Consider the following 24,671-nt stretch of genomic DNA (forward strand, 5'->3'; position numbering starts at 1 on the left):
ACGGAATGGTATTTACAGGAATATTAAAATTCATGTTTAATCCAAGGTACGGACTCTGAAAATACATAAATTATAATAATTACCTATCTTTCGTATTATGAATTCAATAAACTGAAAATATTGGGTTATTTCCCTTCCATGTTTGGAAATCTCTGTGTTAAAATAATCCTGTTGTTTATTAATTCACCGTATACGAGATTTAACATTTTATGTCAAATTTCAACTATCTCATAGTTATCTAAATATTTTAGTTTCACCAGATTATTGATCTCGATTCTAGATATATGCATTTTAGTTACAATATTTACTTCACCAGCTGCGAGAGCTCAATTTCAGCTATCTGTATAGTCATCTAAATATTTACTTTACCAGCTGATAGAGCACAATTTCAGCTATCTGTATAGTCATCTAAATATTTACTTTACCAGCTGATAGAGCTCAATTTCAGCTATATGTATAGTCATTTAAATATATACTTTACCAGCTGATAGAGCTCAATTACAGCTATCTGTATAGTCATTTAAATATTTACTTTACCAGCTGATAGGGCTCAATTTCAACTATCTGTATAGTCATCTAAATATTTACTTTACCAGCTGATAGAGCTCAATTTCAGCTATCTGTATAGTCATTTAAACATTTACTTTACCAGCTGATAGGGCTCAATTTCAGCTATCTGTATAGTCATTTAAATATATACTTTACCAGCTGATAGAGCTCAATTTCAGCTATCTGTATAGTCATTTAAATATTTACTTTACCAGCTGATAGGGCTCAATTTCAACTATCTGTATAGTCATCTAAATATTTACTTTACCAGCTGATAGAACTCAATTCCAGCTATCTGTTTAGTCATCTCAATATTTACTTTACCAGCTGATAGATCTCAATTTCAGCTACCTGTATAGTCATCTAAATATTTACTTTACCACCTGATAGAGCTCAATTTCAGCTATCTGTTTAGTCATCTCAATATTTACTTTACCAGCTGATAGATCTCAATTTCAGCTACCTGTATAGTCGTCTAAATATTTACATTACCAGCTGATAGAACTCAATTTCAGCTATCTGTATAGTCATCTAAATATTTACTTTACCAGCTGATAGAGCTCAATTTCAGCTATCTGTATAGTCATATAAATATTTACTTTACCAGCTGATAGGGCTCAATTTCTACTATCTGTATAGTCATCTAAATATTTACTTTACCAGCTGATAGAGCTCAATTTCTACTATCTGTATAGTCATCTAAATATTTACATTACCAGCTGATAGAGCTCAATTTCAGCTATCTGTATAGTTATCTAAATATTTACTTCATTAGATAAAAAAAAAAGCTGTAGAGCGCACTATCATTAAATAGATAGCATAAATCAAGTTCTATCAACTGGTAATGAAAATATATAGATAACTTAATCACTTTAAAGAGAACTGATTGAAACAAGAATTGATATGTTATATGTTAGTTTAAAACTTACAGGACAAGTGGAACTGGGTAAAGATGAGTTGACAATGCTGGAGGTATAAGATTGTTGACGTAAACAAGAATCAAGATGTTGTCTCTGTTTTATAATGGTATCTGAAATATAAGCATTTTTTGTATTTTAATATTAAAATAAATAGACTTTATCAGCCATAATACGAAGTCTCGGTAGAAGATAGATGATGGACAACAAACCTTCTCAAGAGATTATAAACAAGTGAGGTTCACAAAACAAATTAGATACTAATATATCGAATTTTGACTTCAGTTAAGGGCAGTAACTCAAAAACAGTTTGTCGAAACATCGTTAATTTCAATGCATCTTAACCAATTACATCATTATTTGATATTTAATTTCGCCTTCTCGTCATCCCGTCAGAGTGTCAACACTGTCAACATAGCTAATAATGTTAATATAAACTGTAGAGTAAAATACTTACCACAAGTATCACTTATAGTATATTGAGTAAAAGAGTGAAAGACTTACCACAAGTATCACGTATAGTATATTGAGTATTACAGTAAAAGACTTACCACAAGTATCACGTATAGTATATTGAGTATTAGAGTAAAAGACTTACCACAAGTATCACGTATAGTATATTGAGTATTACAGTAAAAGACTTACCACAAGTATCACGTATAGTATATTGAGTATTAGAGTGAAAGACTTACCACAAGTATCACGTATAGTATATTGAGTAAAAGACTTACCACAAGAATCACGTACAGTATATTGAGTATTAGAGTAAAAGACTTACCACAGGTATCACGTATAGTATATTGAGTATTAGAGTAAAAGACTTACCACAAGTATCACGTATAGTATATTGAGTATTACAGTAAAAGACTTACCACAAGTATCACGTATAGTATATTGAGTATTAGAGTGAAAGACTTACCACAAGTATCACGTATAGTATATCGAGTATTAGAGTAAAAGACTTACCACAAGTATCACGTATAGTATATTGAGTATTAGAGTAAAAGACTTACCACAAGTATCACGTATAGTATATTGAGTATTAGAGTAAAAGACTTACCACAAGTATCACGTATAGTATATTGAGTATTAGAGTGAAAGACTTACCACAAGTATCACGTATAGTATATTGAGTATTAGAGTGAAAGACTTACCACAAGTATCACGTATAGTATATTGAGTATTACAGTAAAAGACTTACCACAAGTATCACGTATAGTATATTGAGTATTAGAGTGAAAGACTTACCACAAGTATCACGTATAGTATATTGAGTATTACAGTAAAAGACTTACCACAAGTATCACGTATAGTATATTGAGTATTACAGTAAAAGACTTACCCCAAGTATCACGTATAGTATATCGAGTATTAGAGTAAAAGACTTACCACAAGTATCACGTATAGTATATTGAGTATTACAGTAAAAGACTTACCACAAGTATCACGTAAAGTATATTGAGTATGATTGGTGTCTGTTGTAATATTACTAACGCTCATCAGCTGGTTACTACCAACTTGTTTTCTCCATCTAGCTCTTCTGTTACTGAACCATACCTGTAATATAATAGAGTTTTACTTCCTACTGTATCTTCATGTGTTAATGGAACAGAATGGTGTATAAGGTTCTTCTGTTCTGTATTTTATTGGACTAATGAAATATTCTACTGTTCTGTATCTTATTGGACTAATGAAATATTCTACTCTTCTGTATCTTATTGGACTAATGAAATATTCTACTGGTCTGTATCTTATTGGACTAATGAAATATTCTACTCTTCTGTATCTTATTGGACTAATGAAATATTCTACTGGTCTGTATCTTATTGGACTAATGAAATATTCTACTCTTCTGTATCTTATTGGACTAATGAAATATTCTACTGGTCTGTATCTTATTTGACTAATGAAATATTCTACTGTTCTGTATCTTATTGGGCTAATGAAATATTCTACTGTTCTGTATCTTATTGGACTAATGAAATATTCTACTCTTCTGTATCTTATTGGACTAATGAAATATCCTACTGGTCTGTATCTTATTGGACTAATGAAATGAAATAAACCCCTCCCCAACCCTGTTCTCCCCTTCAACCTTATCTCACGTCTTATCTCATATGAGTTGAAACTAGTTTGTAAATGATAATGAACCTTACCTGAACCCGTGCCTCTGTTAACTTGGTACGCTGTGCTAGTTCTTCTCGGGTATAAATATCAGGGTAGTGTGTCTTCTCAAACACCTTCTCTAGTTCTTCTAACTGTTCTCCACTAAATGTTGTCCGGTTCCGTCTCATTTTTCTAGTTATATGTAACAATGGACTTAGATTCGTTACTCTGGAATCTAAAACAGCAACAGAATGATATAGAATTCTATTTCTATGAGAGACGTCTAAATATTGATTTTTTGACATTATTTTCAGAATCGCGTATTACCAACAATTTTCATAAAAATTGAAACATTTTTTTGAAATAGTCTTGATAATCAAAGATTCGCTTTGAAAAGTGAACCATCTTTAACATATTATTGGTTTTCTTTGAGACAAGTGAGTTATGACAGAGAAGTGTCAGCGTGGCTATTTTAATTATTAGAAGATATTCTAAGACAGGTGGTAGGTAACTAAAAATTATAATTAGAAATAAAAATTTCATGAAATGACCGAAAAAAATCAATTTTTAGCTCACTTTAAATATTTTTAAGACGTATCGTACCTTTAGTGGTATCATTAGAGTCATAAACATCATCTTCAACAACCGCAGATTCATCATCGTCATCATCTTCAACATCATCATTACTAGTTGTTTTAATAATTTTACTGATAACGCTAATACTAGGTACGGTTTTCTTATCACAAACTCTGTCACTGATCAGTTGATCTCGAATCTCCCAACTAAATGCATTGGGATTCTGTTGTTTTAACTCCTGTACTCTGCGTTCTACATCTCCAGTGGTCGACCTTGGTTTGCTACCTCCAATAATCCCAGGTTGGATTGTCCCCGTCTCCTGATAGCGCTGTAATATTTTCGAAACGCAGCCGTGAGAGACTCGGAGTTGACGACTGATGACACATGGTCTCACTCCCTGGGCTGCGAGTTCAACTATTTTTAACCGGATATGACTGGGTAGTGGCCGACCGTTGATAAAAACTCCACCCAGCTGATTGACCCGCCCTTGCCCTGAAAACAAAAAACAACAAAATCCAATGAATTTGATGAAATAGCAAACTTAATACAATACATGTCATCAAAAATTAAAAAAAAAAAAAAAACAGCCAGTGTCCTGTAGCCTAAGAATTTGTACTATAAAGAAATAATAAGAGCATGGAAAATGAAAATCATACATAACTTGAGGAAATGAATTATATGAAATCTCCTATCTCGGCTCTGAATTGAAAACCACATTAGCAAATAATAATTTAGATTTAGAATAAAAATGGAGCTGGGATCATAGTAAAATATTCAACTTTTAAAACTTTTGACTATAACTTCTTGGACGTTTTTACAAGAAAATCTAATGATGAAAAATCGATATAAGTGTAGAATTTTACATAAAAAATAACACACCTACAAAAAAGTGCACTGAGCACAAAACATCATACAGATACAGAACCTTGTTCTTAATCAATTTTATTTCTCAAATTATAATCGTCGCTATATAAAACCTACTTCTATTACAGGTTCCACTAAATGTAATCTACTTACAGAGATAAAATAAAACAGAAAACAAACCTTTAATACTCATTAGATCCATAAAATCGATTGGTTTCAGTTTAAAGTTTATAAGAATAGAGTAAGATAGAGAAATAATGTACCGTTATATCTTAATTGTTAGCAGGTGCGTGATGGGCCATATTTTATATAAATATTTTAACTTACTGATAACCATCCTTCGTGGACTGACATAATATCACTCCTTGTTACTTGCATTGGTGCATATTTTATTTTTCTAGGCATCCTGGAAAAATTTACCTAATTGTGCACTACGCAGCATTAGCAGTCTTCATTAGGCAAAAAACCGTTTTATTTATATTAAGAATATTTGTAATGTGAACTCTTTGAAGAGGATGCCAATTCGACAAACTCTGTCGCAAAATGGTGAATAATGATGGCGTTTAAGTCAACTATAGGAGGCATTGTTATACAACACTCGTTTTTAATTATTTTAACATTAACTCCAATTCATTTCATATCCTATTTTTCCTAATTGTATATTTTATAGGAATAAACAGTTTGTGGGCTGTCTGATTAAGTGTCCAGGATTCAAATATATTGACGGCCAATGATATACACACCATGACAAAACTTAAAATCTAACTATCACCAGGAACCATATCGGATTCAAATTCAAAGGATCAGACTAATATTAAATCCACGATTTACACCTCAATGCAATAATTAAACAACATATTGAAAAATTCAAAACTAAAACCACGGTCAATGATATAATTACAGCCATTACAAAACATAGAATTCGACCAACATCAGGAACAATATCGAATACAGTTTAAATAATCACATTATTTTGATTCTAGAGGCCTAATTTATAATTATGAATTGATCTCGATACAATAATTAAAGTGATACTACGTCTTAGAATGAACATCAAATTCTGAAGAATGGTCAATATTAGTATATATTCATCAGTAAACATAAAGTTACAACAGAATCCCTGTAAAATCTGGAAAATTGGAAACTGAGTAATTATTGAAAAACACTTTAACTTGATATTAAGCGTTTTTCAATAGTTAATTGTATATTTATGGATAATTACTAATTTTTTTGGATTTATCGGATTATATAAGGATCCTGTTATGTTATTTATGACACCAGGTATATCTACTGATGAATATATGTTCTTATTGGTCAAGTTTAAAATTCACGTTCATTCTAAGACATAGACATTAGACAAAAATTTAAGTAATCTCATTACATACATTAAATAAATATTATCTAAAATTTAAAAAAAATACAAGCCAATCCTACCTTCTAATGGTAACGGGGAATGAAATAATCCGAAATCTGGAAGAGGGAATGAAATAAATGAACCGAACATTGTCTAACCTTTACTCCATGCTTACACACTTTAAATGACTTTTGACAAAACTGAAAATTTCAATTAATTTTGATAAAAAAAATCATTTTTTGATAATTTTCAATCGTTGGTTTTGATTGGTTAATGTGATCACGTGGTGTATGAAATCCCGTCGTGAGCCAGTAAAGCATGCAGTAAAGAACGATGTCGCGCCTCGTTGAAAGACTTGAATACGAATTATGAGATTATGCATGCCTGAATTAAATTTCTAATTTCATACTACTTACAATATAAAACATTTAATTTACATGTTGTGACACTCTCGGCTTTCCATTACTGAACAAATACAATGCCTAGCTCTTGACTTTTGAGAGGTTTTAGTTTTAGTGAGAGCTGCAGCACCTGCAACCTGTTATGTATTCTGTATTCTCTAGAACTGTGGATTGCAGAAATATGAAAAGAATTCAGGATGGCATCTTTTACTCGAGTTTCACAAGAGTTTTTTTTGTAGAAGTAATAATAAACTTGGAGCAAACAATTAGGTTTCAGAGCTTAGAGTAAAATCTGAGAGCTAACATTCAGGTTTGGCAGCTAACAATACGGTTTCAGAGCTAACAATACGATTTCAAAGCTAACAATACAGTTTCAGAGCTAACAATACAGTTTCGGAGCTAACAATAAAGTTGTACAGTTAACAGAAAGGTTACAGAGCAAACAATAAAGTTTCAAAGCTAACAATAAAGTTTCGAAGCTAACAATAAAGTTTCAGAGCTAACAATAAAGTTTCAGAGATAACATACCTATAGCTATTAATATTTCAGAGCTTGCTTTTAGGGCAACGACAAGCTAGAATCTCTGGGACTGAAACCGAATCAATGTTCTTTCTATTAGTGCTTTGGACAAAAGGTAAAAGGCTGATATTTTTAGGTTCCGTCAATGCCACGGTTCCCAACCTTGGGTGTTTTCATCCCCTGGGGGTGTGGGACTAGGGTATCAGGGGTGTGGACAACTGGTTTAGGAGCAGAATTTATTTTGAATTGAGAGAGCACTGTGGATGAAACAAATTTTTTGGGGAGTAAAAGATTGGGGATTGCTCCGGGGGTGTGAAGGCTGAAAAAGGTGGAGAACCACTGCTTTAAAGAGATGGGAATTTCTAAACCATTTAATTTTGTGGAAATATTTTATCTCGTCTCCTGAAAACTTTTAATTCAAATTCCAGTGTTGATTTTTCAACGTTTTTACATTTTTTCTTTGAAATTTGAAGTTAATTTGAAGATGAGATCGACTCCTGCTTTAAGATGGTTTTTTAAGTTTGAAATATTAAAAGGGGTGGGAGGCAATTTGAAACGCCAAACACAAATTAATTAGATATCATAATAACTCTTTATAATTTTATAGAAGAGATGATCGAATTGCCGAAAAAATCTGGCGAAATTAATCTGCAAAGGATGATGATTTTCATTGACAAGAATTCAAAACGATTTACGCTTTTATAATTTCGAGTCACGTCGGCGCAGCTTGATTCCAAGTGGCACAATAAGATTTAACGTCAAGAAAGATGCGGTGTAAATGAGGAAAACTGACTTAAGATCTCGTACGGCGACGTCTCAGCATGCTATTATAGAATATCGTTAGGATTTCAATGAAATTATCATTAGGACGATTCGCCTTTTTTGAAAGATAGAAAGCTAATTGTGAAGTGCTCGTGAAATGAAATTTAGATAAACACTAAAGAAGAAGTGAATTGTTAGTAATTTATGAACAATCGCAGCTCTGTGTTAGAAGCAAAAGGTCTAGCTTGCGTGTCAAGTAATTTTCTAGTAAAAGAAAAACTTTACGCCGAGTTAGAAAAGGTATTTAAGATCCTAACTTGGCTTTTCTTGTCGGTAATATGGCTATGTAAAAAATACAATGAAACAGCACGGTGGTAATAGAATTAGAAGGATCTAGCGAGGACAAGGCGTGACTTAACCCTCTATCTGTCACTTCATAGTAAATGATCGAGCGCCGAATTGGCGACAAAAATTAATGCATTCTTCACAATTTATTCGATATGTGTAAAATTTATTATTTTTTTTATTTATGAATTAAAAATGGACTCGATCAAAACAGAAAGCTTATTATAATTAGTCCGATAATTCAGGTCCTACCTGTTTCTCGGATGTGATTTTCAGATGTGATATCAGCACGTTTAATTTGGGGCGCTAGTTTTTGAGAATTTTCAACATGACAAAAGCCAATTTGGCATAAAGTTTCGTAAATATACAAAGCTTAATCGTTAACAATTCCATCAAGACATTGCCGTATTTTCTACAATTACCCTGTGGCCCACTCAGTACCAATTAGCACCATTCCAATTTTCAATCAAACGTCAGTGGTTTCCGCAATTCCACTAGAGTTTGATGATGTCACTAATCGCAAAGTTCCTTATGTGATACGAAGATACGAGCATTTTGCAGTTTGTGATGCCATTAAACATTTAGTATAAGTGGAATTGCAGGAACCACACATTGAAGATGTCTGATTGAAAATTGGAATGGTGCAAATTGATGCTGCACATAGAAAATTTAGAAAACATCTTTACAATCCCTTTAAGATAGACTTTAACTTACGGAGAGGTAGGACGAAGTGTAAATTCCTCTGTAGAATGTCTGGCAATGTTTTGATCAGAAAGTCAAATTTGTAATACAGTGGTGTAACCTATTTTCGTGGATATAAGGATTCAACACCAAATTTCGTCATAGTTAAAAAAACGAAAAAAAAATTTATGTCTTAGAAGTTTCCTCAGATATTCTGCAAAATAATTTAAATTGGTTTATTTCGATTTTCTTTATGAATCCTTCACTTTCACCCATATTTCATGAGCAACGAACTCGACAACAGCGGCAGAATGCGTCACCTATTTTCGTGTACAATGTACAATCTATAAATAAGTCTAGAAAAACACGTTGTATGGATACTGGGTGGTATAATTAACTTCTCTAAGTATTTATCTTTAATATCAATTCATTATAACTAGTGACAATTCCTTCAAAGAACCACGATTTAAAAAAAAAAATAGTGACTGACAAAATATGATACGTAGCGTGATTTATTGCTAAAAGTCACTGAAACAACATAAGAATATGGTCCACTTTGTGTTCCATAGAAATTTTCTGCTGACACGGAATCCGCTAGTTGATCACGTGACTTCATTCGTTGGAATATATTCTAGCAGACGACACTTGGAATTCCGATTACCGCTTGGGATTATAAGGAAATTCGGCCGATAAAAAATGGTGACGTTTGGTAATAACTGAAATCCACCATTTTGTATTTGTCAAAGTATTCATTAATACATTTTACCTTGCTTGAAACTACTGGATTCATTCTACTAGCTGATATTGTAGAGAAAACCCATGTTTATCAAATCCATCTAATGCGGAGGTCGCGCAAGGTCGCTCGTGTAAATTATTAATCATTTACGGAAATCCACGAATAATAGGTTTCCACGAAATTAGGTTACTCGACTGTAGTTATATGTTTTGATCGACTCAGCTTTGTATAAATACCAAAATATAAACCAAATTTGGATTTTGTTATGGTGAAAATTCTCATAAACTACCTAACAAGTTTGTTAGAGCAACTCTCATGAAAATGATATATTAAAGGGGACAGTTTCGCCATTCGATTGATTAATTGTACCTTAGTCTCAGCCAATCAGTAATAATTTTCATAGCTCACCGTAGAAACTTGTGGCTTCAAATCTATATGACGTCCAGAATTATCTGCGTCTGACGACTCGTTGTTTTCAGATACTCTATGATATATAGAAAATACATTTATAGAAATAGTCAGTAAAATGCCGTGTTTAAAATATTTATGCGATTTTTGTATATTTCTAGTACTTCTGAAGACTATTTACATATTAGACTCAAATCAACTCCCAACACTAAACGTGCCGATATCCCATCTGTCTATCACACCCGAGGGGCGGGTATGGTCAGAATTGTGGGGTTAATTATAGTATGGTAAGGTTTGTGAATCATTTTCCGAAATGCAGTTTTACTGTGTTCATTAGTCGGTAAACTGAAATAGATTTGAATATCAGCCTCATTAGAATATTGCGATTGTCTTAAATGTCTTTGAGTTGGTGAAAACATTAAGTTTTGTTAGTTTTTAAAACAGTAATTTTGACAGTAATTTGAACAACTCAAAATTCTACAATGCCATGCAGTGAGAAATCAGGAAAATTACTTTCATCTCCGTCTTCATTGACTAATTCAAACTTCATTTCATTCCATTTATAATAAACAAACTGCTGTGGGCTTTGTTATAAAATAATCCAGTTGCCTCCCTTGGTACTTAATCTATCAATAAAAATTTTTAAGCAAACAATACCGTTTCAAAGCAAACAATACCGTTTCAAAGCTAACAATACTGTTTCAGAGCTTACAATACCGTTTCAAAGCTAACAATACGGTTTCAAAGCTAACAATTACAGTTTCAAAGCTAACAATAAAGTTCAGAGCTTACAATACAGTTTCAGAGCTAACAATATGGTTTCAGAGCTAACAATACGGTTTCAAAACTAACAATACGATTTCAAAGCTAACAATACGATTTCAAAACTAACAATACTATTTCAAAACTAACAATACGATTTCAAAGCTAACAATACGATTTCAAAGCTAACAATACGGTTTCAGAGCTAACAATACGATTTCACAACTAACAATACGGTTTCAAAGCTAACAATACGGTTTCAAAGCTAACAATACGATTTCAAAACAAACAATACGATTTCAAAGCTAACAATACGATTTCAAAACTAACAATACGGTTTCAGAGCTAACAATACGATTTCAAAACTAACAATAAAGTTTCTAAGCTAACAACAAGATTTCAAAGTTAATAATAAAGTTTCGAAGCTAAAGTTAATGATTCAAAGCTAACAATTAGGTTTGAATTAAGGATGAGCTACCTACCTACTTCTTTCTCATTGTTTTCAGAGACGGGGCTAGATTATGACCGACAGAGGGGCTTTTCCAATATTGGACGGGGAAATTTATTCTAAAACAGGAAAATGAGCTTTCTAGGTTATTATAAGTTGTGTTTTTCTAGAATTGATTACATTCCGTGGTTCCGGGCCAGCAAATAGCCACAAGAGATTATAGTAAAAATCTATCTGTAGTCGGTTCAAATAATGATCGTCGGTTGTAATCGGTGGTGTTTGGCTGTAAAAAGACGATATCTGGGCGTGACATAAAATAACACGTGATCAAACATGGAAACTGCAAGTAGAGATGTAAGTTGTTTTTGTTGTTTTTTACAATGAACAAACTGATTATGGCAATTTCGATGTGCTTCTATTAATGTTTGTTTGATAATGGTGTTCAAGTAGTAGGCATACCGTTGATCTTTTACTGGAGTAGGAAATCATCAAGGCGATCCTCTGCTACTATGAGTGCAAGTCTCATAATCTTATAGATAGGCCCTACTTAAAGAACTACTGACTCATACACAGCACTTAAATTTCACCCGTTGCTCACTGCATGTACTGTGGATGAATAAAATGATGAGGTAATATCAATAGACTCCTTGTGTCAGAACAACAATTAGATTGAAAATAACAGAAATTTGTGTCAAAATCATTTTCCTCTTTGGACTCAGCATAGATTTTTTTTCTTAAAACAAATTCATAAAGGTTTTTGCACACTGTATGACCTATGAAGACTAATTCTAACGAGTCTCTCAAAGTATCAAAAGATCAGATTATAATAGAATGAGGTACCGGTACAGAAATATGAATCCTTTATGACCATTAGAAAATGACAAAAAAAAACAAGTATTAACGATCTGAACTGCAAAACAAAACCTGAAATCCAAAACCATAACAACATATTGACAAAACATTGATAACAGATAATGAACTTTTCACATGAGGAAGTGTATATCAATCATAAGTTAGGAAGTATTTAATAATGAAATGTGGTATCAGATGTCTAGAAGAGTAAGCATACCCTTCCTGGTGACACACCTGTCATAGTTGCCCAACATACACAACACACACTATAAATAAGAACGCACGAACTGAAGAAAGAGCGAAAAATTCAAGGGAAGTAACTGATGAAAATACATAGACCTCCCATTTCAATATCAAGGGAGAGAACTGATCACAACAATAGTTACATTATGACAAGAAAAAATGGAATCTATGCGGAAGCATTTAATGATGAAAATTGACATCAAGTGATGAAAAGAGCTGTTCAAATTTCACTCATTGTAGACTGTATGTATTAAAAAGGTTCTTATCTCACATCAACTGCAGTTAGTAGGTAAATTAAAGGAACATTCTCCTTTTTTTGTAGGTTGAAAAAATATTTTGCTCAAACTTTTGAAAACTACCAAAATCTATCCTTTAACGTATCTGAAAGTTTTAACAAAAAAAATCTAGCTGCTAATTTTTCAACGACAAAACTATTTAAAGCATTGACCTTAACTTTTAAGTTTTATTATGTTTTTTGGAAACACCATATTAGGTTAAACTGCTTAATTAACAATTACTACTCTCCGTTTTTATTAAACCCTTCTAAAACAAATTCAGTTTGATCAAGAAGATACATAAATGATACTTTGAAATATTTTCATGTATAATTTACGACATATAAAGAAAATGTTTTACAAAAAAAGCGTATTGTCCCTTTAAATCAAAAGAGAACTGGTTAATATGATTAAACTCTTATTATGGTTTCCCTCAATTGCTCACTGCAGGGATTACAATTGCAGACTAATGGATTAAAAATGTTATTAGCTTCAGGTTATGTAATAAATTTCAAATGATAGGTTCCCTCATTTCACACTGCATCTAGTTGGTAAACTAATTCAAAAGATAACTGGTTAATACGATAAAACTCTCATTATAGTGTTAAAATTTCCCTCAATTGCTCACTGCAGGGATTCAACACATTTATAAAATGAGTTATTTTACAGTGATATAGAAAATAAAATATATTATAAATGTAAAAATTGCCCCTATTGCGCACTGCATGGATTAAACAGGTTATTAGATTGAAGTATTACTATAAGTCTCAAATTATAGGTTCCCTCATTGCGCACTGCATGGATTAAACAGGTTATTAGATTGAGGTATTATTATGAGTCTGTGTTATATGATTACGAATTCTATAATCTTTGTGTAAAAATAACCAGATTTGTCAGTCTTAGAGATTAATTCTCCTTGAATGATTTCTGATCAATACCTAAACAATAGAGAAAAAACCTGGATATTGATATTGAGTGTGACAGCAGACGGTATTTTGACTTTCTGTCAACTGAGAGTGGAGTGCCTGTATACATACAACACTGTACAACACTGTGTCAACTTGTAGCTTTGTCAATTGACTTTAATTTCATTGGCTACTGCTAACTGACTTCAATAAGTTTAATATCCCACGTTACTTGTTGAATATTGTATTTTTACCAGGTGTCCAACAGATGTAGCAGACTTGTCTTCGTGGTCCTTGTGAAAAGTCTTGTGAAAAGTGGTTGGACTTTTTCTCCCTGAAGTTAGAAATGTGAGAAAATTGCCTGAGAATTTTTGGTAAGTAAAAGTTTTTTGATTATTTTGTGTAGTTATTAAGTTTTCAGAGAAAATCTTGATTTTAGCTAAGATGAAAAATAAAAGAGAAGAGTTATTTTAAAAGAAAGCATGATAATATTTGCGAGAAATTGTTTTAAATATTTTTTACTTCTTTGACCTATTTTATATAATGTGCACTATTTTAGAAAGTTAAGAAAAATGGGAGATTTGAAGAATTTTTTTTACTTTTTGTAACTTGCAGACGTGAAGGTTATGTATTTTATTGATTTTCAATATTAATATTTATGTATTTATTTTTCTAAAATTCGGAAAACTCATAAAAATTGAGTGTTTTGTGGAGAATATTTGAAATATGAGTAAAATAGGTTGTCAAGGTGTAGATATGTTAAAATATTTGAAAACAATAGACAACATACAACCACTTGTTGAATAGATTTCTTACCAACAAATAGTTTTAGTTTATTTATCTAACTTTTACACTTTATTTTCATGTTGAAGGATGTTAAAGGGAATTTAAAGAGGTTTTATAAAATATTTATGAATATCAGGGACACTGATATTATCACTAATTTAGATTTTTCACATAAGGCCCTTCAGGATTAGTGACGTCATTAAACACTTAGTTTTAGTGGAATAGCAAGAACCACAGACCTCTGATTGAAAAATTTGAATAGTGCAAATTGATGATATCAGTGTCCCTGATACACATAAAAATTAAGAAAACCTCTTTACAATCCCTTTAAAGAAACAATGGTAGATAAATTCCATATTTTACTGTAATTAGAATATTAGATGTATGTTGACAATATTTGAAACAAAAGTCTATACATGTGTGAAGTAACCTGGCCTAGACTATATTCAACCTGTAATTACTTCAAAATTATTTTGCTGGGAATCGAGAAATTTCAACTTGTAAAAAATTTGTATTTTATCAGAATAACAAACTAAAACACCATTCAATTAAAATATTAAAGAAATAATATTTCAAAAATAATTGTACAGGAGAAAAATTTGTCTTTTTTACTACAAAAACACTTTTGACTTTATCTTGACCAAAATTTAAGATTTCTTACATTGAAAGAGTTACAGCTCAGTGACTTAAAGTGCTTAGAGCTTCTTGAATAAGTCAACTTATCTCATTATTCAAGTCAATCCAGCTGTAAATGGGTACAAATAATCTGGGAAAGATCAATGCCAAGAGGTTTTATCAAGGACCAACTTGTAGACAGACATTCCTTGGAACTAAAATTATAATCATTATATAATCCTTAAAATTTCTGATCATTGGTGCCCAGTACAAATGCTAATAGAACTGGCCAAAAGACCAGCTGGAAGACACTAGGATCATTGTGAACCCAAGTTGTTATCCTAGTAATAATGTTTAAGTAAAGAAAAATGAAGTAAAACTCCATTCATTTCTTTTGTAAATTTTTACAATGTTTTATCATTGATAAATATGAAGTCAAACTGAAATATAAAATATTCCTGTGATATTTGATTCTACTTAACGACAACCAAACCACTTGTACTGGATAATTTATTCAAGTCGTTAGACTAATTAAGGTAATTAGGACAGGCTGGTAATTAATGACTGTATCTAATTACCAATGAATGGAAGTCAACTTAACAGTTAGTCCGAAACTTCCGTACAGTAATGGTGGGAAGAGACGTGGTGAGGTGGTCAGTGTGGGTTATTGAATCTAGAGGAAATAGTTGAAGTAAATAGACAGTGTTATCTCCGTGAGGTGCATGACCAATACCAGGGTCCAGTAAAATAATACATAAAGTCACCAAGTTTGTTTCTAGTAATTTTTCTGACTATACATAGCTGACATCTGTTAACAATAATGGTCACAGTTAAGTCACTGAGTTTCCAAGCACAAAACAGGTTTCTTAATTGAAAACGAATGGTGAAAACATGAGTAGTATTTATGGCTGTAGCTAACAGACATTCGTCAATAACTATAAGAAATCAAAATAAATGTCACTGAGTTAGTAAACGCGTTATTAGTTTTTGTGACTGTAGCTAACTGACATTCATCAATAAGTTTAAGAGTTTTGGACTACAAGACAGGATGTTTAAAATGAAGGAGTGAAAATTGACACTGAGTTTGTGATGGAATTTTAACCTAATTTAAAAACTGTAATGTATAAAACATGTCTGTATGTAGACTGTGAAATATTCTACTGTAAATAAGATATTATAGCTGAGGCCTACTGAGTAATTTATATTTGGTTATTTTATATGAACCAAGATTTGAAGTTGTGATTAAGTTATCTCAGATATTTTTTAAGGTTTTATGTGTTTCAGGGACACTTATGGCATGGATTAATTTGCATTCTTCCGATTTTCAATTAGACATCTCTGGTTATTGCAATTTTACTATCGCAAAGACTCTTAGCTTTATGATAGTGACATTTAATATAAAACTTAAAAGATGGTTTTCCATATTATTTGTGTCAAATTTAGGAAACTTTTTGATTAATTGTTGTTTCTAATGAATTATCATGTATTCATAATCATATCATGATGTTCTCATTGTATATAATTAAAAGTTTTAACCAATCATAAATGTCCATGTATGTACAGTCTGGATAAACAAAAAAAGACTTTTTGACCTTTCTTGATCGGTCACTCATTGGAATTCTGCTGGTAATTTTCGTCTAATTTAACTAGTTATGACATGTGAGACCAACTGGTATTTTTCCAAGTCATTAGAACACCTCTACTTTCTATAGATATAAATATTAGCATTTGAAGATGGAGGATGAAGTTCTAATTATTAAAAATTTGTGAAATCCTACTGTTCTGCATTTTTTAATCCAAAGATTTTCAACTGCAACTTAAAAAAAATAAATCGGCGTAATTTTAATAAAAATGACTAAAACCCCTCAATTCTTAATTTCCAAATTCAAAGATTTCCACCTGCAACTTATGAAATATATTATTACTCATAGTTATAATTTTAATAATAACAAATCTGAAATATGCTACAATTCTAACTTATTTTGTCAGTAAATAAACTAAGCTGTGGACACCTGATATTGAAGTTAAGACTGGGAACTGTGATTAATGTGTAATTAAGAAAGGGAATTATTGATTTTCAGCGTTGATTTATTCTGACACCTGAACATAGTTATTGAGCTTATTGTCTCGTTTTCTTTCAATATTACTCTAGTTACAATATCACCTTCACTTTCTTTTAATATTACTCTAGTTACAATATCACCTTCACTTTCTTTTAATATTACTCTAGCTACAATATCAACTTCACTTTCTTTTAATATTACTCTAGTAATAATATCACCTTCACTTTCTTTTAATATTACTCTAGTTACAATATCACCTTCACTTTCTTTTAATATTACTCTAGTTACAATATCACCTTCACTTTCTTTTAATATTACTCTAGTTACAATATCACCTTCACTTTCTTTTAATATTACTCTAGTTACAATATCACCTTCACTTTCTTTTAATATTACTCTAGTTACAATATCACCTTCACTTTCTTTTAATATTACTCTAGTTACAATATCACCTTCACTTTCTTTTAATATTACTCTAGCTACAATATCACCTTCACTTTCTTTTAATATTACTCTAGCTACAATATCACCTTCACTTTCTTTTAATATTACTCTGGCTACAATATCACCTTCACTTTCTTTTAATATTACTCTAGTTACAATATCACCTTCACTTTCTTTTAATATTACTCTAGTTACAATATCACCTTCACTTTCTTTCAATATTACTCTAGTTACAATATCACCTTCACTTTCTTTTAATATTACTCTAGTTACAATATCACCTTCACTTTCTTTTAATATTACTCTAGCTACAATATCACCTTCACTTTCTTTTAATATTACTCTAGCTACAATATCACCTTCACTTTCTTTTAATATTACTCTAGTTACAATATCACCTTCACTTTCTTTCAATATTACTCTAGTTACAATATCACCTTCACTTTCTTTTAATATTACTCTAGCTATAATATCACCTTCACTTTCTTTTAATATTACTCTAGTTACAATATCACCTTCACTTTCTTTTAATATTACTCTAGTTACAATATCACCTTCACTTTCTTTTAATATTACTCTAGCTACAATATCACCTTCACTTTCTTTTAATATTACTCTAGCTATAATATCACCTTCACTTTCTTTTAATATTACTCTACCTACAATATCACCTTCACTTTCTTTTAATATTACTCTAGCTATAATATCACCTTCACTTTCTTTTAATATTACTCTAGTTACAATATCACCTTCACTTTCTTTTAATATTACTCTAGCTACAATATCACCTTCACTTTCTTTTAATATTACTCTACCTACAATATCACCTTCACTTTCTTTTAATATTACTCTAGCTACAATATCACCTTCACTTTCTTTTAATATTACTCTAGTTACAATATCACCTTCACTTTCTTTTAATATTACTCTAGTTACAATATCACCTTCACTTTCTTTTAATATTACTCTAGTTACAATATCACCTTCACTTTCTTTCAATATTACTCTAGTTACAATATCACCTTCACTTTCTTTTAATATTACTCTAGTTACAATATCACCTTCACTTTCTTTTAATATTACTCTAGCTACAATATCACCTTCACTTTCTTTTAATATTACTCTAGTTACAATATCACCTTCACTTTCTTTTAATATTACTCTAGTTACAATATCACCTTCACTTTCTTTCAATATTACTCTAGCTACAATATCACCTTCACTTTCTTTTAATATTACTCTAGCTACAATATCACCTTCACTTTCTTTTAATATTACTCTAGCTACAATATCACCTTCACTTTCTTTTAATATTACTCTAGCTACAATATCACTTTCACTTTATTTTAATGTTACTCTAGCTACAATATCACCTTCACTTTCTTTTAATATTACTCTAGTTACAATATCACCTTCACTTTCTTTTAATATTACTCTAGTTACAATATCACCTTCACTTTCTTTTAATATTACTCTAGTTACAATATCACCTTCACTTTCTTTCAATATTACTCTACCTACAATATCACCTTCACTTTCTTTTAATATTACTCTAGTAATAATATCACCTTCACTTTCTTTTAATATTACTCTAGTTACAATATCACCTTCACTTTCTTTTAATATTACTCTAGTTACAATATCACCTTCACTTTCTTTCAATATTACTCTATTTACAATATCACCTTCACTTTCTTTTAATATTACTCTAGTTACAATATCACCTTCACTTTCTTTTAATATTACTCTAGTTACAATATCACCTTCACTTTCTTTTAATATTACTCTAGTTACAATATCACCTTCACTTTCTTTCAATATTACTCTAGCTATAATATCACCTTCACTTTCTTTTAATATTACTCTAGCTACAATATCACCTTCACTTTCTTTTAATATTACTCTAGTTAAAATATCACCTTCACTTTCTTTTAATATTACTTCAATAGCTAGAAATAGTTTTTTTGCTGGAAAATCAGACTCCATTTTTATGACTTGGTCTAGATTTTGGTTTTAGAGACAGTTTGCATCAACAAGTTGACTTATAGTTAGTTTCTATGTTATTTTATTATTTAATATATGTCTTTGAATTCTTAAAGGGATTGTAAAAAGGTTTTCTAAAAGTTTTGTGAATTGAAGCCTATATCAAATTTACAATAGTTACAATATAAAACACACTTTGTTTTAGTGGAAGAAGACACTCAGACTAAAAAGTTCATCCCAAATAGACCTACAAAAAGTTTAGGAAACCTACTCACTGTCAATTAAATTTAAACTATCTAGAACTGTGGAATTCTTTAAGAGAAATCTTATTTCTTTAATGATTATTATGGATAAAGATTATTCTCAAAACTTTGACAGCGCACTAGAAACCTCAGTATTTTTGAGCTTTAGAAATTCGGATGTAATGTAATGTAATGTGATATACAGTTATGTTATAATTTTTGACGTCTTGAATCATTCCTTACAAAATTTGTCATAAAAAACAGAAAATCTGGAAATAGTAGATAAAGTTGATTGATCATCACTTGAGAACGTTACCTGTATTAGGTGCCGGATTAGCATAAGCTTTGGTTTGTTTCCTTACCTTAAAATATTGTTGTATGTGTGTGTAAGGTTTATATCAATAACAATTGTTATTCTTAAAGTAGCTAAACATATCTAGATTATAAAAATACATTACTGATTGAGCATTATTCTCTAGGTTGATTTTACATTTTTCTCTTGTGATGAAGATTTTGACCTATGGATTGTAATTAAGATAAATACAAGCAGTTTTTTTCTGATGTTTATCAAACGAAAGTAAAGTAGTAAAATAGTAAAGTAGTAAAGTAGTAAAATAGTAAAGTAGTAAAATAGTAAAATAGTAAAATAGTAAAGTAGTAAAGTAGTAAAATAGTAAAATAGTAAAGTAGTAAAGTAGTAAAATAGTAAAGTAGTAAAATAGTAAAGTAGTAAAATAGTAAAGTAGTAAAATAGTAAAATTGATGTTTCTGTTACAGGAGTGTGATATGAAAAGACCGGAAGTAAAATATGGATCAAGACAGTAATGATAAAACAGACAGAAAGTAAGTGAAATTTAATTATTATCCTGTACTCAAAATATACCAGAATTATCAAATGTTTTTATCAATATATAAAAGTTAACTCCTGTACCAGTGCCTTATATTGAATAGTAACTTGTTACTCTTCAATCACCCTAATCTCCATCTATAAACCACCTGTCTTTCTTTCTACAGGGAAACCCAGAAGTTCAGTGAGTAAGATGTTTGAGGAAATGACTGATTGAGATTGAGTTTGAGTGATTGAGTGAACCTTTGGACCAGCCCTGTTGCCAGGAATGAATTGGTGCTGGGGCTCAGATTTTGTACTCAGAAAATTTGAAGAATTAAAGCCCAGAGAACTCATTTCTGACAATTTTGAGGTGCCAAAAAGGAATCTTTTTCATTTTGTACAAAGACACTGTAAATCAATCAATCTCTGCTAAACTGAAGAAGGTTTTTCTGGGACTTAATTCTCACTTGCTGGGGCCCAGGCCCATGGACCCCATCCTAAGGACAGGGCTGCTTGGGACTGCAGTTTACTGACAAGTAAAATAGGGTTTTTAAACTGTTAATTATGTTAAAGAATTTTGTTGGTAAAGTAATAATAAATAAGAATGAAATATTAATGTATTATGTTTATTTTTAGTGAAATGGATGAAGATTATTGTAGTAAATCTTATAATCAGTTTTCATTGAGTGATAAGGTCAGTTGAATAGTTGGTAGTTGGTTAGTTTCTACAAACCTGCCCCCAGTATTTCTTAAATCTTACAAATTGATAGTAACTATCAACATAGTAATTCTGCTTACATTTGAACCCTGTTCACCAATAGATAGAGGTATTGAAAATGTATCTTTTGTATATTTGTAGTGAAGGGCCCCTGGGGCATACCTCATATATATTTATCTCAAAGTGAATTAAAAATAATCCAAGTAAAATTAAATGCGAAATGAATAGTTATCAAAATACTGCGTATGCTTATGCTTCATGTTTTTTGTTCATTTCAGAATTTCCCGGATACTCGACATTTCCCATGTGAAAATTGTGACAAGATATTTACAGATCCTAGTAATTTACAACGCCATATAAGGTCGCAGCACAATGGAGCCAGGTCACATGCTTGTGTGGACTGCGGGAAGACGTTCGCAACATCAAGTGGATTGAAACAACATCAACACATTCATAGCAGCGTTAAGCCGTTTATTTGTGAAGTTTGTCTGAAATCCTACACCCAATTCTCCAATTTATGTCGTCATAAACGCATGCATGCCGATTGTCGTCAACAAACAAAATGTAATAATTGTAACCAATCGTTCACGACTATCGCTTCGTTGAGTAAACACAAACGTTTCTGCGATAGTTCTTTTAAAAACAAAATGGAGTTAAGCCCTGGTATAGATACTGCTGTTTCTTGCCTTAACAAATCAAGTGCCCCTTTTCCATGGAATTGGATGAACTTAAATCAGTATTCAGTTCCTGATCTCTCGTATTCTAAGATCAACACATTTCTGCCTGACGTTGTTATGTCGTTGCAGACTTTGGTCAACGATCCCAACATCTCTCTCGACTGTCTTGAAATGATAAGCGAAAGTTTGTCGTCTGATGAAAAACAAATTTTCGATGACGATTCCGACCTTGAGAGTGATAGCGACCTTGACATTGATCCCAAATCTGTGACAGATTTAGAACTCTACTCTCCAGGTGACGTCAAAAATATGGATTCAGATTTTTATTATTTTCTTGCGACTGAAATCTTGCCTGCCTTAAAATCATTAGATTTAAAATGTAGCCAATTAGAAATCCAGAATTTGTACGCTGATTTTTTAGAAATGTACACGATAATTTTAAAATCTGAGGTCAAAGATCATCCTCTGGATTTGTCAAAATCTCACGTTGAAGAACGACCGAGAATTTCTCATATTTACGAGACAGTGAAACACAGCAAGGGAGGTAACTACCCTATAATCAGACCAGTATTAGACCACATGGTGTCCTTAAACCATAATGAATTCCGTCTTTTAAAAAGCAATAACAAATTTGTGCCACGCCTTCCCGTTCCGCCAGAACGTAAAAATTTCCTCATGTCGCCAGATTCGAATAAATTATCTGATTCGTATCATCAGTTTAAACATATGAATAAAATGAAAGATCGTTACTGCTGTAAATATTGCGGAAAACATTTTCCACGTTCTGCAAATTTGACACGTCATTTGCGAACACATACTGGCGAGCAGCCTTATAACTGTAAATATTGTGAAAGGTCCTTTTCAATTTCGTCCAATTTGCAGCGCCACATTCGAAACATCCATAACAAAGAACGTCCCTTTAAGTGTCCACTGTGTGACCGATATTTCGGTCAACAGACGAATCTTGATCGTCATTTGAAAAAACATGACTCTATTAAAGGTACTGAAGATGATTTGTTTTAGTTTGATCTTTATGATGTAATGATTTGATCAGGACCAACTTTATGATGTAATGATTTGATCAGGACCAACTTTATGATGTAATGATTTGATCAGGACCAACTTTATGATGTAATGATTTGATCAGGACCAAGGTTGATGGTTTGATCTTTATGATGTAATGATTTGATCAGGACCAAGGTTGATGGTTTGATCTTTATGATGTAATGATTTGATCAGGACCAAGGTTGATGGTTTGATCTTTATGATGTAATGATTTGATCAGGACCAAGGTTGATGGTTTGATCTTTATGATGTAATGATTTGATCAGGACCAAGGTTGATGGTTTGATCTTTATGATGTAATGATTTGATCAGGACCAAGGTTGATGGTTTGATCTTTATGATGTAATGATTTGATCAGGACCAAGGTTGATGGTTTGATCTTTATGATGTAATGATTTGATCAGGACCAAGGTTGATGGTTTGATATTTAATTGCCAAAAATTTAGATATTTACTGTTTCTAGTCAAACATGTCTGGTAAATACAGTCACATCAATGTTCTAGAGTTCTAGTAAGACATGACTGGTAAATACTGTCAAACCAACAGCCCTGGTAATGACATGCTAATATTCTAAATTTTCATCAGATGCCAAAATTCATAATGGAAGATTATTTGTTCCAAGCCAAACCTCTATTTACCAAAGTATTGTGCCATACCAAACTATGCCAAAAATATAATTTACAAATATTGCCAAAGGTTTATGAAGAAAATGATGTAAAAATATGCAATTTCTACAAACATATTTGTAATATAATCTTTGTAAGACAGATAGAAATAGGCAGGTAAATATTAAGAACACAAGATATAGATATACTACTTCTAGTTTTATTACATGTACCTGTATGTTTTTCGAAACGTAATAACGTAATAAACGAAATAATGTAATAAAACTAGAAGTAGTATATCTATATATCTTGTGTTTTTAATATTTGTAATTGTAGCCAAAATTATGAAGATAAACATTTTTTCTCATTCAGAATTAAGAATAAACAGTTCTTTAAATATTTATAATTTATACAAGATTAAGAATATATGCAATGTTATTTGTAGTTCCATGCCAAAACTTTGTGTGTACTAGTTTTTACAAGCTAGTCTTTATGTTGTTGTGTATTTTGTAAACGTCAAGGGATGTTATCCTCTGGAATTTATTTTCTGGCTGACCAGCTGATAGAACTCTACTTTAGCTGCTCCGAACAACTTTCAGAATAAATATATGACTTATGATTCATCTACGATTGATTACAACTTGGGGATAAGAGAAGTTTTGGTTCTGTCTAGACTTTTAAATTAGTTTTCTTTCAAGTTTGTCCCTAAAAATTGATACAGACATCTAAAATTGAATTCTATCAACTGGTAAAATAGAAAATTAGACAATTTCCTTTTTGTAGTGTAAGCTTACCTGTATTATATTATGTTCAGAGATATTTTTTGACGAGAATAAACTTGAAAAGTTTGAATTCGAGTAAACTTCTACAGGGTAGTATGCATGTTTTATTTTTATAATTATTATTATTATTATTATTATTACAGTACTATAGTTAATTAG

General features: G+C 31.3%; 2 protein-coding genes across 2 annotated transcripts; one reads left to right on the forward strand and one right to left on the reverse strand.

Moving 5' to 3' along the window:
- Positions 1 to 2,837: 2,837 nt before the first annotated feature.
- Positions 2,838 to 4,641, reverse strand: LOTGIDRAFT_142778 (hypothetical protein; the record flags this gene model as incomplete). The annotated part of the gene is made up of 3 exons (XM_009052543.1): positions 2,838 to 3,023; positions 3,623 to 3,807; positions 4,176 to 4,641. Coding segments are annotated over 3 exons (837 nt in total), but the record flags the coding sequence as incomplete, so codon positions are not given.
- A 17,041-nt stretch (positions 4,642 to 21,682) lies between these two features.
- Positions 21,683 to 22,948, forward strand: LOTGIDRAFT_88101 (hypothetical protein; the record flags this gene model as incomplete). Its single annotated transcript, XM_009052528.1, has 2 exons — positions 21,683 to 21,932; positions 22,803 to 22,948. Coding segments are annotated over 2 exons (396 nt in total), but the record flags the coding sequence as incomplete, so codon positions are not given.
- Positions 22,949 to 24,671: the final 1,723 nt, after the last annotated feature.

The sequence above is a fragment of the Lottia gigantea genome (genome assembly GCF_000327385.1).
Source record: "Lottia gigantea unplaced genomic scaffold LOTGIsca_186, whole genome shotgun sequence".
NCBI classification, from domain to species: Eukaryota; Metazoa; Mollusca; class Gastropoda; family Lottiidae; genus Lottia; species Lottia gigantea.